The sequence below is a fragment of the Mauremys mutica genome, chromosome 1 (genome assembly GCF_020497125.1).
Source record: "Mauremys mutica isolate MM-2020 ecotype Southern chromosome 1, ASM2049712v1, whole genome shotgun sequence".
NCBI lineage: Eukaryota > Metazoa > Chordata > Testudines > Geoemydidae > Mauremys > Mauremys mutica.
Genome location: NC_059072.1, coordinates 47141784 through 47159069, shown reverse-complemented (window position 1 = coordinate 47159069; position 17286 = coordinate 47141784). Strand labels below are relative to the sequence as shown.

Below are 17286 nucleotides of genomic sequence, written 5' to 3'. Positions count from 1 at the left end.
TAGATCGTATCATCACCTTGTCAGTGTTCATCTAGGGTGATTTTGAACTGGTACCCAAGATGCAGAAGGTTCCATATCTATTAGTGTCTATTACCAATCCCCTGAGACATCCGGTTCCCCATTTGCCTGGTTTTCTTGGTGCACTCATAACCAGCACAGAACTCCCTATATTTCACTAGCCATTTGTTCCCTTGAAACATCTAACATTTACAGTGGCTTCTTTGTAATTGGACTCCGCACTGCACATGTGACACTAACACAATATTTACACAAGTGAGCCCTGCATAGATATTAAGGAGCTAGAGCGAAAGAAACGTCCTGCTGAACTGTGCAGGAAGCTGCCAGAATTCAGGACAATGCCGCACCTCGTTTGGGAATAAAATTCACTTTTTTAGGTGCCGTACTTTAAGGCAAAGGCTTTCTGAAAGCAGCATTAACAGGCAAAGCAGCAGTTTCAGAACAGGAAGATACTGTACTTCTTGTGTGTTGCACTTGGGAAGGAATGCTAGTTAGGTGTTATGAACCTTTTCTAAAAACTGGTTTGTTCAGTTAACTTTTCTTCACTGCTGCAGGACTAAAATTGCTATTTTATTAGTTAACTATATGGCAAATGAAGTGTGAATGAAGCTATACCAGACAGTTTTCTCACTGCTATTAGCTCCACATTGCCCAATAGTCATAAGCATCTTATCCTGATGCAAATATGCTCATCACCACCAAGTATTGTGACCCCTTTATGGGTCCCTGCTGCCTGGAGTTTAGCTGAGCAAGAGGGAACTGGAAGCCTAGCTCAGTTGGAGGGCATTGTTCTACCAGCTTACGCAGGGGAGCACATTTATACTCTTTGCTCTCCAGACAGAATCCTCTTTTGCACTGACCAGCAGTGCAGGAACCTCATTTAAGCAGCTCCAGTGGGAGCAGAGTGGGACTCAGCACCAGCTTCTCGTTTCTGGAGCCCTGAATAGCATCAGTTTATATCTGAACTCTTTGAATTAAGGCTATTTGAATATATATCAAAACCACTTTGGAATTTGACCACTTTGGATACCCCAGAGATGAACATATAGTAGTTCATCTCTGGGGTATCCCGAGGACTGGAGTCCCAGGTACACCTCAGGTTATGATTGTGCTAGTTTGGTCAAACTATGTGGGGAATCCTGTGTATTCCCCTAGCCAGACCTGATTTTAGCTAATGTTATCAGTGTCCCATTTTTAGAAGCATCAAAAGACACACTAAGGCTAAAAGTCAGTTTCTGCAAGAAATTAAACAGTTGTAATCACTTTCATTTCAAAATATGTTTCTTTTAAATAAACATTTCCAATAGGAATACAAAAGGGATGAAGAGACAATAATTGGCTCTCAACTTTATCTACAACTAATATTTGTTCAATGTGCACAGGGGAAGGAGCACAACCATTATAATATTTCCCACTAAGATACTGTGACATTCATTGACAGTGAATTCTGTCTGCTATAGCCAATAAGGTGTATCAAGTGACACAGCAGCTATCACATTAGTTTCATCTCATTAGGAATAGTTGTGCAATCTCAGTGCCATTTGAAGTACAGTATTTGATTTCTGTCAGAATCTAATACACCCTTGTAATGTAAAAAGAGATTAAGCAAATATTTAACTTCAGCTGCGCCATCACTTTCCAAACTACAAACTGCACTATAGCGTCACTACAGCAATGGGAGTGGTTCTCCCATCAGCATAATTAATCCACCTCCCTGAGAGGCAGTAGCTAGGTCGACAGAAGAATTTTTCTATTGACCTTGTGCTATCTACACAGGGGGTGGACTTTTCACATCCCTGAGCAACGTAACTGGGTCAACTTGACTTTTGGGTGTAGACCTGGCCTAAGAGATGTTCACTTATAGCTGTAAAAATAAGAAAGGGAACTGCTTCTGATCACATTGAAATTAAAGGCAAACTCCTACAGACTTTAGTGGGAGAAAGATCATTCTCAAGATTAAGAAATTTCCAGCCTCTCCACACACCCCTCCCTGACAGGGCACACAAAAGAGCAGAAGAAAGCATCAGTTGTGCAAGACACCTGTATAAATGGATTATTGCTATTCCTCTCATGACTCAGACTTTGCTATGTACTGAGTATCACTGGAACTAAACTGAAGCACAGAACTGCTGTTAAGGTTACATTGGATTGTGGTGATACATAAGGAAGTGTTATGAAGCTCAGGTAACTTCTGGTTACAGCTGTTCAGTAAATGGATTTTCTGTTCCACAGGAAAACTCAAGATTTTGAAAAAAAAAATCATCCAAAATCTGGATAAAAGCCCTGAATGTCGGGGGGCACTTAAATTCTGAAAAAAGAATATTTTGAATTGATCTGGACTTGAAGCATTTTATGTAATGTTTTAAAATATATAATGAAGTCAATTTCAAAATACAAAGTCATTTTGAAATGAAAAAAAAGTTTTGTTCAAAAAATATCAAAATGGGATATTTTGACATTTTCAAAATGTATTTATTTCCAAAATGAATTTGTCAAAACCATTTTGTGGAAAAAAAAATTGGTTTAATTAAAACAGCCTTTTCTGACAATTTTTCCCCCACCATCTATGCTTTTGGTATGCCAGGCAGTTTTAAAATTATTTCTTATTTATTTTGTTCTCCACAGAAAGTGTTTATATTTTCTGGGTCTTTTCGGAAAAACTTGGATCCTTATGGACAATGGAGTGATGAAGAATTATGGAAAGTTGCAGATGAGGTAAAGCTGTTCAGTATTATTTGTGTTGTTCATCAATACTATTTGTGTAACTCCCCCGTAATAAAGCCAGTTACAGCGGGAAGGAATTTAGCTCAATAACTATAAAATTATTATTTATGTAGCATCATACATAACATGGTGCTCAAACAAAAAACATTGTCCCTGCCCAGAAGAGTTTACAGTCTAAATGGGATAAGTATAAACCAAACAATTACAGGTTAAAATGGCAAGTATTAGGTGCTTCTATTTGACATCTCTTATCAAGGCCATGTCTACACTATTGGTACTATAGCAGCACAGTTATACCACTGAAGTGTTACAGTGTAGATGCTTCCTACAGTGACAGAATTTTTTCCCCCCAGTCACTATAGTTAATCCATTTCTCCAAGTGGTGGTAGCTAGGATGACAGAAGAATTCTTCTATCGACCTAACTGCATCTGTACCATGAGCTAGATTGGCTTAACTACAGCATTCAGGGGCATGAATTTTTCACACCTTTGAGCAACGCAGCTAGGTTGATCTAAATTTTAAATGTAGACCAGGCCTAAGCCAGTTTTGCAGATGGTCTTTCTAATCATTGTTCTTTCACTGCCTGACTGAAGAGAGATTTAGAAATTTATATAATTACCCTTGCTTCTTGTTCCTTAAACAACCTGCTTTACATCACCAGGCCATAGCCTGCCATCAGTCAGTGGACTTCAAAGGAAGTTCTTTGCACAGATGTTGTAGGCAGATTATTGACAACGTATAGCCCACCCTTTGTACATTGGAGTTTAAGTACTGAGCAGGTGACCTTTTTAACAGTGACCACATCCCCTAGAAAGTCAGCTGCAGCTAATGTGTAAACTGCCTATACCTTCAGCAATGCTCGATTCTTCAAAGCTCAGCCCCAGTAAGGAGATGCTAAACAGATTTTGGGTTTTTCACTCACTCACTTTCTCCAGTGCTTCTCTCAAAGCACTGGAATGGATTACCTAGAGAGGTGGTGGAATCTCCTTCCTTAGAGGTTTTTAAGGTCAGGCTTGACAAAGCCCTGGCTGGGATGATTTAGCTGGGGATTGGTCCTGCTTTGAGCAGGGGGTTGGACTAGATGACCTCCTGAGGTCCCTTCCAACCCTGATAGTCTATGATTCTATGATTTTTTCATTATAATCCAAATCTCTTCTTTCCTCCTCCAAAACCCCTAAAAATACTCAGACTTGGTACTGTCTGTATGCAGTTCAGAACTGTCTGTGGGCATTAAGTTTGCCTGTTACTGTTCAGTGTATGACTTAACCACAAGTGTAATTAAACAAAATGTAGCTCAAGTGGTTGTATTGTGTTACATTTACATAGTGTCTTAGAAACAAAACAGAGAGAAAGGTTAATACTTTGCTTATTACCCAACAAATCTGCTTTTGGCAGAGCCAAGTGGAGGAAAACATTAATAAAACTTGCATGCAACACAGTCTGAGTGCTCTGATCTATTATTTAGCATAGGTGAGGTTTCAGGATATGGCTCTGCTGGATGACCCAGCAAGAAACACAGATGAGGAAGTTTGTTTAGAAAATTCATTGCACCATTTTTCATTCTGATGTTTTTCTGGTCATATTAAAATGTCACTAGAAGACATAATTTTCAACCAGAATCTTTAAAGATGAATTATAAAGCTAAAATAAAAAACATCCTAATAGGTGCCTCATATCCCAACTAGCCGTGCTGCCTTGGGGATAAGAATCGAAAACGGGCATTCAGCACAAAATAAGTTTTAACTAATCTTTGTCAAAAATGTTTTTCAGTCATTGCAATTCCCTAGCACTTCTTGGCTTATTAAAGACAACTCAGAATGCAGCACTTTATGACATCACTCCTTCCAACACATGCAGCAACTTATGTCATGAAAAGATGCATTCTGGGATGGGATTAACAAACCCAGAAGTCCCATGGGAATGGAGGAAACATAGTGGAGCTTTAGATTCGATTTTACCAAACTGGTGGAAATTGATGGTTTTCCTGCAATGTTGATAATTTGTTAATGTTCCTTCAAGCTCCCCAGGATACATAAACCCATGTTTTTAATGGAAAAGTTAGTACAAAGTTTCCTCAACTAAAGATAAGTTTGTACTATGCAAACCAGAGCCTGTATCCTGAAAACACTTGTACATATTTAAATATATGCATATGAGCAGTGCATGTATTTGTGTTCATGCATAAATTCTTGCAGGATTGGACCCCAGGTGACTATAGTTTTATTTAGCATGAGCAAAAATAACAGTACTATAGAAATCAAAATATGCTCAGAGCCAACTGTTATTAAAATATAAAAATACAAGTAACGTACATATAAGACCATATAAAAAGCCAGCCCGTTTTTGAGAAATGCTTATCAGACCATGGTAAGAAGTGCCAATATTTCAAGATGATAGAACAAAAAAACAAAACAAACCACAACTTTTGCACTTACCTTTTACTGTCTGGTATCTGCATATCTGACTGGATAATTAATTTATGGTACAGCATTGCCAATCCCAACAGTCTTTTTCCACCTTTATCACCACTAGTCTCGCCCTCCCTTGTTTCCATGGCAACCTCCAAAAAGCACAAGAGTCTGTGTCAAACCTTAGGAGTCTCTCTCTCTTGAGGAGGGCCACACATCTATTGTGTAGATTCAGTTTAAAAGGTGCCAGCTTCAGGATCCAGGCAATAGTCGTCAACCTCTCTGGTCACTCTCAACTTTTGTGTAACCAGCAGCATAATTACCTACAATCCCAAAGGAACATACAATTATACAGCCCAGAAATAAGCTGGACACACACCAGTCGCTTTTGGAACATAAGGAAGTCTTTCTCTGATGAGATTTTTGAACCTGCTTAGGTGTCATTTAATGCTATTCAGAGTGGTTGTAAGATAGCTCTGGTAGCGCTTCACACTTCACTTTGCACAGGTATAAGTGATGACTAAGGCTATGAGACCGTCACGGATTTTGTGTGTTTAGATGAGCATCCATGACTACAGCCCCCCCTTGGCAGGGCTTGGGTTGTCAGCCCCCTAACAGCAGGGCTTCAGGCTTTGGTGATTTGTTTATTGGCCAGGACCTGTCTGTGACTTTTAATAAAAACACCCCACGACAAAATCTTAACCTTAGTGATGTCAGGATACAAGGCAGTGAAGAGTTAGGTCCCAGCTCTCACTCGCTCCCGTTCAAAGAGAAAGCAGCTCTTCCCATGAGCTCCTGGTCAAGTGATGAGTATCACCTGTTCCCATTAGTGCAGATTAGCAGGAGCTCATTGCTGAGTTTACTTCTCAGGAGCTCCATTTATCTGCTAGACCTGATCAGACTCTGGGGCTTACAAATGGGGCCTTTATTCCCAAAGCTTCCTCAGTTCAGATTCAGGGCATTAATCTGTTCCTATGCCTTCTCTGGGGTTTCTTTTCCATGCTAGACAATTGGGGGTGGAGCGTCTCATGTCCAAGGGAGTGCTCCTGTAAAGCCCTGAAGATTCTGTACACCCCATTACATATCCCTTTCCAACAGTTTATCCCTGCCTCTGGCTCTCTCTACCTTCTTCCCCATTCATTATCAGTCTTTGCCTCCGTTTTGTTTCTTCCCAGTCAGCTCTGCTCAGTCACGACCTCCCTCAAACACCCTACCTGGCCACTGTCTCCCCTGCACCACTCACCCCATGGAATGGACAAGAGAGCCAGCCAACCAGCACCAGAAAAATTCTCTTCCCCCTTTTGTCTCCTGGGCCTATGGCAACTCTGGGAGTGGGGCACAGTCTGCTTCCTGCATCCAGGGCTTGGCTGGCTTTCTCTCCCTGCTCACAAGGTCCACAGCAGGAGGTTCTTTCTTTTTCTTTCCCACATTCCAGGGAAGAGAGCGCCTTGATGGTTCCTTCCCATCCCCCTAAGACAGACTGCAGTGGAAGTTCCAGGGATGAGAAGTGGGAGTTGGTTAGTGGCTGCAGGTTCAGACTAGAGCTGAGCAGAATTATTTCGTCTCCCTGTGGAAAATGTTGACTAAAATGATGGGGGAGGGTCCCACTTATGTCAAAACTTTCAATAGAAAAATTAATTTTTTATCCAAAAACTAATATTTATTTTTGAGTGAAAATTTTGGTTTCCACATGGAAAAAGACATTTTTTTAAAAAATATTTTATATATTTATTGAGACATGCAGACACTTTCTGGGAAAATGTTAGTTTGGTCAAAAAACAATTTTCCAGTCACTAAAATTCAACATAACATTTTCAAGCAGGTGTAGCTGAGAGGGAAGAGCGGTCTGGGCTCTCCTCACTTAGTCTTCTTGGAGCCTGAGAGTCCCAGGCATGGGACACTGCTCCCACTGCTGAATAGTCAAGCAAATTCTAGTGGTGTTTTTTGGTTGGGAATTTCCTCTCCAGGTATAAACTAAAAAGGAGCTTTTTAAAGAGCTAGGCCTTATTTACAATACCAAGAAGAATTTTTATTTGAAAGTGCATTGTTAGGGAGCAGTGGCCATTCTGGGACATAACACAAGGAGTCAGGAAATTCCCTTTAAGAAAAAAAACTGCCCTCCTCAGTTTTTTGGCATATAAAATAATAAACCGAAAAATGCAAAACAAAGAGCAGTGAAACAGAAATGTTACAGAATCATCCTATGCATTTTTAAAAAAATAGGCCTAATCTGATTGTGTATGGACTCTGTGCTCTCTTGAAAGCTGGTTTGTTAGAGAATGCTACAAACAGCTGATGTGACTTGGAAAGGACAGCATAAAAAGAAAGTTAATTTTTACTTGTTCCTGTGTTAAATGCTTCTGCTCCACTTTAGCTGCTGCAGGGTGCAGTGAGGACATTCAGCAGCTACTGCTGAAGTCAACATCACTTTTAAACTTTCTTTGCAGCTCACGTTTAAGATCAAGGGCCTAGATTCACAATGGTACTTTGGCGTTATGATGCTGAGTGTTGCAATGCCTAACTTTTGCCACTAGAACTCACTGCAATTTGCAAAGCCTGAGTTAGGTGCCTCGGCTCACTATACAGTACAGGAGGAGGAGAGATAGGCACTTTAGAATGAAATCCACAAAACCCAGCATGCTAAGTGGGGAGCCAGCTAAGCTAGCCAATGGGAGATGCTAACAGGAATGTGTGCTAAACCCTGCCCCTGTCTCAGAGATAGGCATCCAAGTCTAGGTTGCATAGAGGTACCTAAATTGGCTAGCAATTCTCAGCTGTGAACCCCCTTTAGTATTAGGCATCTAAGGCATTGCCCCAAGAAGCTAGGGTGGAAAGTTTCCTCATAACTTTTAGTCCAGTGGCTAGGATACTGATCTTGGTTGTAGGAGACCTTGAGTTCAAGGCCCCCTTTCACCTGATGAGGAGAAGGGATTTGAATTGGATGTGCCACTTCTCAGGTGCATGGCTTAGTCATCAGCCTATGGGATATTTTGATGTAGGTCTCCCTCAATCTCCCCTGTTGAAGCTGTTGCATTTTGGATAAATAATTAGGGTCAGTTCAGTCACAGAGAGAGAGAACAAGCACACAAGCATGAGAATGGCTCCACATGGTTTTTAGAGGATTAACCCAGGATGTAGGTGACCAGGATCAAGTCCCCCTGCTGCAACCTTCACCCCATCCCCCAGCTGTTTTGTGTGAACTCACCTGAGGACCTGATGCAGTAGCCAGCCTCTGAGCACACCTAGCAGCTCAGGCTCCGCCTGTGAGTAAGACAGCCAAGCACCTGTCTTCCCCTGGTTTGTGAATTACTCCATGGTTTAGGCAGGAGAAAAAATGCTCAGATGCCTAGAGGGAGGCAGTAGTGCACATGCCCAGAGGCAGAAATATATTTGTCTAGAGAACTATACTGCAAAAACGTAGGAACCCACTGGGTTCAGCTGGATTTTTGTGAATTGCACTGAAGCCTAAAACTGAGATTTAGGCAGATAAACCTGGATTTAAGGACTTAAGTGGTTCAAGGTCAAAGTATGGAATGACTAAACTTGAACACTCTATTGTGGTGCTGTTGTAACACTGACAGATGCTGGTTGTCGGTGGGCAGGATTGAACCTGGGATCTTTGGAGCTAAATGCATGAGCCTTTACTGCATAAGCTCAAAGCCACTTGGCTGTTTGCTAGGGCTGTAGCAAACTCATTACTCTCTAAGTGGTCTCAGGACACACCACTACACCCAGATGGTGTGTGGGCTATGCTGGCACAATATTTCAGCATCATCATGTTACAGTGCCATGCAGACTCCCTAGGCCAAATTTTGCTCTCAGTGAGAATCAGAAGGGCAGCAAAGAATGTACATCAGAACAGAATTTGGCCCCGTGACCAGCGCAGACATTGTTTTAGAATGAAAGCATCCTTTCTACTTGTATCAGTTGGGTCAGTGAATGAGCAGATAGCTGAGCAGTGCAGAAGTGAGCAGTGACCTGCACACAGCTAGTATGCTGCTGAAAAAAACCAAAAACCAAATGGAATTCTTCAGAACTTCATCATCTGGGCTCAGGCATTCTACTTTGCTAGAGCTCCTGTATTAGATGAAAAGGAAGTGGATTTGGAATTCTTCCTGCCTTATGATACAGATGAAAATGAGTTGCAAAATTACAAATGGCATTTGCAAAACCAGTTTTGCCCTTTATAACTACTATTTTCAGTTTTACTGTAAGTTGTTGCATAGCTTATGGCACTACAATAATGCACATTTCTGAGTTTTGGAATTCACAAAAGCAGTTGGTAAGGTAAAAGTTTCTCTGACAATGCCAGTGGAAGATTGTGCAGGCCAAAGATTGTAGTGAGTGTAGGCATTTTGGGGAAACATGCTAAAGTGTGTGGCGTTCTTGTCATCTTTCAGACAAAGGAAGAAGTGGATGGAAGTTGTCTCAAAGCCATGGTTACAACTGTTTTGGAGACCTGTGTTATTTTCTCTGCTGGTGTAGTGTGCTGTGTGAGATTTCTATTCCTAGTAACTAAGGAGCCCTGGCTGCTGTTGGAAACATCTTCCCTCAGCATTACTGGTGACACACATCACCACTGAATAAAATGAATTGCTTCCCTTTTAGATGGCTAACTCAGAATGTTTTGGTCAAAACACCAAATCTCATTATGTCTTATAAGCAAACAACTTTAACTCTCAATGTTCTGACATATGCCCCAGTGTTCAGTCTGAATAAAAAATGCATGATCTTTCACTTCTTCCAACTCTTTGTTTTGAATAATTTTATACCAAAGATTCTCATTTCTTCAGATCACATTTTCTGCTTAGTCTCAGAATCAAAAGGCAGAGGGGTTAAAAGGATGGGTTGCCGTAACAAAGAACCAGCAGTACCAATTTCTGTCATACAGCTTTCTTCTTTGATTTTTCTCTCCTGCAGGTTGGACTGAAGTCTGTAATAGAGCATTTTCCAGGCCAGCTTGATTTTGTTCTTCTAGATGGTGGCTATGTCCTCAGCCATGGGCACAAACAATTGATGTGTCTCGCCAGATCGGTTCTCAGTAAAGCTAAAATCCTGTTGCTTGATGAACCAAGTGCTCATCTTGATCCTATGTAAGTTTTCCTGATTCTTTACTATATTCCAGTGTGAGGTAGGGAAGTCAGTGAGGCAGCACAGCAGAGAAAGTTATTTTATCATATTTCTAGTTCTTTTTAGGGCTAGATTTCAACTTAAGGTACAGCCCTGAGCAAGGGATGGTACGTAAACTGTCCCATCCCAGTAGCTACCCTGGGAATCATTGTGCCTTACACACGGTCCTGCCCCTACTTTCTCTTTGTTCCAGTAAGATTAGTAATTTACAGGTGAGCCAGTGCTGAGCTGGAGCCGGTTCCCACTGGTTCCCAAGAACCGGTTGCTAAAATTAGACCTCCGTGGAGAACCGGTTGTTAAAGGACCAGGGGGTGGGCAAAGAACTCCGGTCCACAAGCTGGACCATCCTGTTGCTCCCAGGATTCCCAGCTGCGGAGGCTGAAGCTCCCCCTGCCCCTCCCCTCTTCCCCCCAGCTGCAGCGTGGCCAGCCGCCGGCAGCAGCTGGGCAGCTCAGCTGAGCTTGGGGGTCGTCCTGCTGCTGCTTTTTGAGTGGCCCGGCAAGGTGGGAGGGCAGCTTCTGCAAGCTCCAGGGCTGGCCAGAGGGGAGGGGGCAAGTGGGGCAATTGGCCCGGGCCCTGGAGGGGCCCCCAGCCCCATGAGGATGTCTCCCTCAGCCTCTCCCCCGCTTTCCCCACCCTGCAGAGCCACAGCATGGCCAGCAGCTGGGCAGCTCAGCTGAGCTCTGGGCTACTGGCAAGGGGGGGGGCTGCGAGCTCCGGGGCCATGGAGGGAGGGAGAAATGAGGCAATTTGCCCCTGGCCCCCTGGCCCCACGAGGATGTCCCCCCCCAGCCCCTCCCCTGCAGAGCTGCAGCATGGCCAGCAGCTGGGCAGCTCAGCTGAGCTCCTGAGTTGTCCTGTTGCTTTGACCTGCAGGCAAGGTAAGGGGGGGAGCTGCGAGCTCCAGGGCTGCTGGGCGGGGGGGATGTCTCCCCCTGTCCCGGCCCCTCCCCTGCTCCCCCCCCATTAAATCAGGACTTTTTATAGGGAGCCGGTTGTTAAGATTTTGGCAGCTCATCACTGAGGTGAGCTGTACCAGTGGTACATTACTACCCCTGCCTTGGGCTCAGCTACTCTGCCAGAGCGTGCATGGTAGAAAGAAGAGTGCCATTCCCTACTTTTCTCTGCCTAGCTGTTCCCAAGAGAGAGTAAACAGGCAAGTATCCCCACTTACTCCTACACAGTCAGAGGGTCTGGGTACTCCCCTGGGCCCTTACTCCCTTGTGTGGATGTACAATTCAAGTCACAATTTACCCTTTAATAAAAATATTTACAACTTACTTCAAAGGGTACTATAAACACCACATCTGGGAGGTAGGTACATTATATGTGGGAAAACTAACACAGAGGGCCAAATTCATCCCTAATGCATAACTATATCTCCATTAACTAGATGAAGTCTCAGTTTGACCCAAAGGGTTAAGGGAATTGACTGAGGTCACAAAGCAAGTCAGTGTCAGAATTAGGATTAGAAACCCAGGAATTCCTGGCTGTTAGCCCTGTGCTCAATACACAAGATCATGTTATTGTTATGATTACTAATTATTATTTCCAGCACAGTAGCACCGGGAGGGCAAGGACCCATTAAGCTAGTCACTCTACAAACATATAACAAAGACAATCTCTGCCCCATAGAGTTCACAATATAACTGTAAGGCTGTAGTGAACATGTGGATCTAGCAAACAGCTTAGGGGGAGCACAAGGAAACAACGAGGCAGTTGCCTGGAATGAACTCCTGTTGCATCGCAAGAGCAGGAACGAAGTCCAAGCAGAGAGAGAGTGTGTGTGTATGCAGCCATCTTTATTCATTCCCAGCATGCTCTTATATACAACATGATAAGCAATCACAATTGCTAATTAGTTAATTAAACCCACACAGCCGCAGCTGTAACTCATAGGGTAATTATCATTCTACACACCTGTCTACCTATTCACAATTAGCTGGCCAATGAGAACAAGCCCAAAGCCAGCCCTTCACTCACAATTCTCAATCCAGAAGCCTTCAGCATCTCACATTCAATCCCACATCTCCCCCCTTTATTTACAATCAAAAGAAAAGGAAAAAAGGAAAACAAGATAAAAACATTCACCAAACATTTTTAACTTATAACAGCATAACACCACAATCTATTTTAATCAAATATTATGTTATTCATAAAACATTTGCAACTCATAACAGCATAACATTATAACCTATCATAAACAAAACTTTATAAGATCAACCTATATGACCATTCAATCCTTAACATATAATTTCAAAAACATCAAACGAACAAAACAAAACACAATAAACAAATAATGTAACCTCTGCAGGACCCCCCCCCCTTTTTTTTTTTTTTTGAAAACATCCCTCAGCTGTCAGGTGATCAAACTGACACTGAGGGTGGTGGGGGGTCTTAAGAAAAAAACATCAAACCACATGACAATACAACAACAATTCTGGCCAGAAAACAGACAACACAAAACATAACAAGGAACATAAAACATAAATCTTAGTTCTAAATAATAATTGCATGGTACCACACAGATTTTTTTTTCAAACACAAAAAATCATCTCAAGTGAGTAATTCATTCATGGAGGATCAGACAGAAAAAGTCCTGGCAGAGCTAACAAACAGCTCTCCTCCGGGGGCTCTGGTTTCGCGACATCTGAGCGCGTCTCGTGAGGCTCCTCCGCATCTGCCTGCCGTCACTCCGGAGGACGCAACCAAGGCCGGACCCACCTCGCTGGCATCCACCTGGGACCCGCATCAGTGGCAACACACACATAACCCCTGCCCCACGTTAGCAAGTCAACTGGTCCTTTCCATATTTGCTGCTGATAATCAAACCATTTGACCGAGGGTCGGGGGGCCGCACCCTGCTCTTCCCCAGTCATCCCGTTGACATGTTTAATCGCGGGGGGCACCTGGCTGTTTTTACCAAGATGTAACCAATTAAGAGCTTGCAGCAACTGAGCGGCAGGCGTCTTATCCAAGGCGTCTGCCCGCTCACTGCAAATCCCCCCTTTTTGTCTTAAAAGGAGCGCCTTAAAAGAGGCATGAGCATATTCAATAATAGCGTGTAGTTTGTCTGCTTCAGCCTGAAGGGTTTGGACAAGCAGTTCTTTGGCTTGTAGCTCCTTCTTAATTTCACTCAGCTCAAGAACCGCAGCTCTATAATGACGACGGTTATGTGCTGCATCTACTTTGGCTGCCGCAACCTGCTTTTGAAGGTTATTAACGTTTGACTTTTCTCTTTCGAAGGCAGTCTGTAAAGCTTGAATATTTAGGACTGCTTGAACCCGGAGATTCAGCTGCACCAGGTCTGCCTCTCTCTCTGCTAGTACTGTTTCGAGAATGGTGCTGTGCTCTCGCAAAGCAATGTTAGACTGACCAAAACCAGTGAGCTTCCCCCGTTCATGTTCCAGTTCGAGGGCCAACTTCTTGTTTATTTCTTCCAAAAGTTTTATCTTTCTCCTAGATTCTCGAAGCTCCTGGCTGGTAAGTGAAATTACTTCTTGCAGCTCTTTCTCTGACATCATCTTACTGTGGCTAACAGCCTGCAGCTCTATCTCTAAAGCTTGAATCCGTTCATGGGAAACCTGGTTATTTCCTCCATCAGCGATTTGTGCATCCCGTTCTTTTTGCACTGACTGGAGGTGGCTTTCTAACTCCACTATCTGCTGGTGAACCTGGGATACTTCCTTCTGAAGTCTTGAGCATTCAACATCAATGGACTGCTTTTCACTTCGAAGTTTCAGTAACTCCCGTTTTAATTCTTTCACTTCCAAATCCAGCCGTTTCTTTGTAGATTTTAATTCACTAATTAGCTGGTCCTGTGAACTTGCATCTCTTTGATAAGCTTCCACCATTACCTTTTGCTGTAAGAACTGCTCCTTCAATCGTCTCTGCGCGGTGAGCCATACTGGACTCAGGGAGAAAACCTTCTTATCGCCCTGAGCCACTGATTTCCAGAGCTCACAGCCCAACCGCTCCCAAACAGTATTACTACTCGATTGAACGGAAAGTCCCCCTCTTCGTCCCCACCGCAACAGGCGGGATAACGCATCAGAGGGGAACTTTTCTCCCCACCGCTCCGTGATGCGTATCAAATCTGCTGACGCAGCAGTTCCCATATTAGCTGCTCACTTCTTGGTTCGAGTGTGCCTCTCTTGTCAGATGCCCTGCGGCTCCCAGCCGCTTACTCGAACACCCTGCGGCTCCCAGCCACTTGTCAGGTACGCCTCCTTTCTTCGGACGCCCTGCAGCTCTCAGCTGCTCGCTCGGACGCCGTGCGTTTTTTTTTTTTTTTTTTTTCTCTCTCTCTCTCTCTCTCTCTCTCCTCCGGCCGCTCGACGCTGGGACTTCAGGCGCGTCCTTCTTTTTCTTTTTATCAATTCAGGCCACCAACACTATCTTCATTCAAGATTGGCAACAGTGGTACTAGTACTTATCTTGTTTTAGTTCTGTTTGCCTTCTTGATAGTTCACGATTTGTCTTCTAGTGACTTCAGTTATGGGTTTAGTTCTTTTTGCATTTCATTCATTTCCTTTGCCTCAGCCTTCTCATACTTTCCTCTCCTTCTCCTAGTGATAACCAGTACAATAATTCCAGCAACAATTGCTAGTACCACCACTACAATGACTGCAATAATACCAGCAGTCAGACGTTTCATGGAAAACTCTGGGGGCTTTTCATCAACATAGTAGATTAGAGCTTGATCAAATTTTAGAGGTTCTTCACTGATGTTTATCTGTAGTGTGAGTCACCTTTGACATCTTTTTCAAAGTAGTAAGCCACGTCAGATATATCCACACTCTTGGCAGACTTCTGGGAAACATTTTGTTTCAGTTCAATAGTGATATAAGGTTTTTCATACACAACATCAGTTATATACTCTGGATTCAGCGAGTAACGCTCCTTAAATTCATTTCTGATGATTACCTTCAAAAGAGAAACATCCACAGCTGTACTTCTCTCACTGTGTTTTGTTTCAATGATGATCCAGCTTGTTCTGACTAGTTCACTGCACTGTAAGTCTGTATCACATCGGGGTCACCATTTGTTGCATCGCAAGAGCAGGAACGAAGTCCAAGCAGAGAGAGAGTGTGTGTGTATGCAGCCATCTTTATTCATTCCCAGCATGCTCTTATATACAACATGATAAGCAATCACAATTGCTAATTAGTTAATTAAACCCACACAGCCGCAGCTGTAACTCATAGGGTAATTATCATTCTACACACCTGTCTACCTATTCACAATTAGCTGGCCAATGAGAACAAGCCCAAAGCCAGCCCTTCACTCACAATTCTCAATCCAGAAGCCTTCAGCATCTCACATTCAATCCCACAAACTCCTATTTTAGAGCTTTATAACTCAGCAAGAAAAACACTTTATCTTTTGTCTGAAACTTTTTAAACAATCTCCCTACCAGAGCAAAAACTGCAATATTTGGTTAAATGTTCACTGAGGCTAATGAGAGGGATAAAAAAAAAGGAGAGAGAATTCCTGTGATGAATTCATTAACTGTATAGCCACTTGACTGCTATAACAGTGTCTTTTACTGGTTTGAAATAAAAATATTTTCAGCCTATAAAAAGCAGAAGTATTTTGCATATGCAGTCACTTTCTTGTAATATATTTGATCAAGTACCAAATTGTTACAGTTGTTCTGAAACCATTTCTCAATTGCTAGTGCCTCTCCCTGGTAGTGTCTCCTATAACAGCACTAATTTTTGGATATAATTCTTAGGAACTGGAAGTCTGAGAGGCATCACCTTGTAGAGATATTAATACCTTAGACATTGTCCACTGGACAATATGGAATGAGAAAAACCACAGGCCATTGAAAGATTACAGACTGGAAGCAGGGCCAGCATGGCCTCCTTGGACCCCCCCCACCCAGCTAACCCCGCCCTCCCGCGGCAGCTAACTCAGCCCCCCACCCGGGGAGCTCCCCCCCTGCAGCAGCTACCCCCCCCACTGCGACAGCTAACCCCTCTCCCCCCCGTGGCAGCTAACCCGCCTGGGGAGACTCCCCCCCCGCCACGGCAGCTAATCCTGCCTGGGGAGACTCCCCTCCATCCCCCCGTGGCAGCTAACCCTGACTGGGGAGACCTCCCCCTGTGGAAGCTAACCCTGCCTGGGTAGCCCGCCCCAGCTCACCTTGGCTCCGCCTCCTCCACTGAGCACGCCGGCGCTGCTCTAATTCTCCTCCCCGCCCAGGCTTGCAGCACTGATTGGAGGAGACTTAGAGTGGGGGCTGTGTGCTCAGCGGAGGAGGCAGAGTGGAGGTGATCTGGGGCGGGGAGCTGTTCCACTGTGCGCCTCCCCCCCCATTACTGCGGGTGGCCCTCCCCACATGCCCCCCCCAGCTCACCTCCACTCCACCTCCTCGCCTGAGGGGACTTTTAGGCACCCCGAACCACTAGGCGGCCGCCTAGTTTGCCTAAATGGTTGCACCGGCCCTGACTGGAAGACATTTGTTAATTCTAATGCCTTTTCAAGGTGCCAGAGCCTTAAATAAGTCAATAATTGTCAGTGTGTGTGAATACAAACAATGTTAAGAGCTAACACCACCACTCTTATTATTTTAGCTTATGCTCTGGGACACTCCCACCTCACAGGGTCCTAGACACTGGATTCCAGCCCAAGCCCGGACATCTACACTGCAATTAAACAGCCTGCAGCCTGAGCTGCGCAAGCTTGAGCCAGTTGGCACGGGCCAGACGTATGTTTTTAATTGCAGAGGAGACATATCCTGAGTGTGGCACTTTATGATAGCACAGGATACACACTTGTTAATACACTGAATGGTGAAAATCACAGGCCTGACTAAACACCACTGCTGTGTTTGGTAGAATATGAACTAGTTCAATTCATCTCTAGCCAAACCAGAGAAATAGGGGAATTACCCCAAAATAATGATAATACTGGATAGCACATTTACTAAAAGGGACATCATAAATTTCTATATACATTATAGAATTATAAAAATGTGTCAAATAATTTTAATTACAA

General features: G+C 43.6%; 1 protein-coding gene and 1 pseudogene across 1 annotated transcript in view; one reads left to right on the top strand and one right to left on the bottom strand.

Moving 5' to 3' along the window:
• CFTR (CF transmembrane conductance regulator) overlaps positions 1-17286 on the top strand; it is a 145914-nt gene that overhangs the window by 123969 nt on the left and 4659 nt on the right. The window contains exons 24-25 of the mRNA XM_045002362.1: positions 2644-2733; positions 10072-10244. Coding sequence (XP_044858297.1) covers positions 2644-2733; positions 10072-10244 — 263 coding nt within the window. The remainder of the gene's footprint in view (positions 1-2643; positions 2734-10071; positions 10245-17286) is intronic.
• Positions 14593-15312, bottom strand: LOC123375286 (annotated as a pseudogene).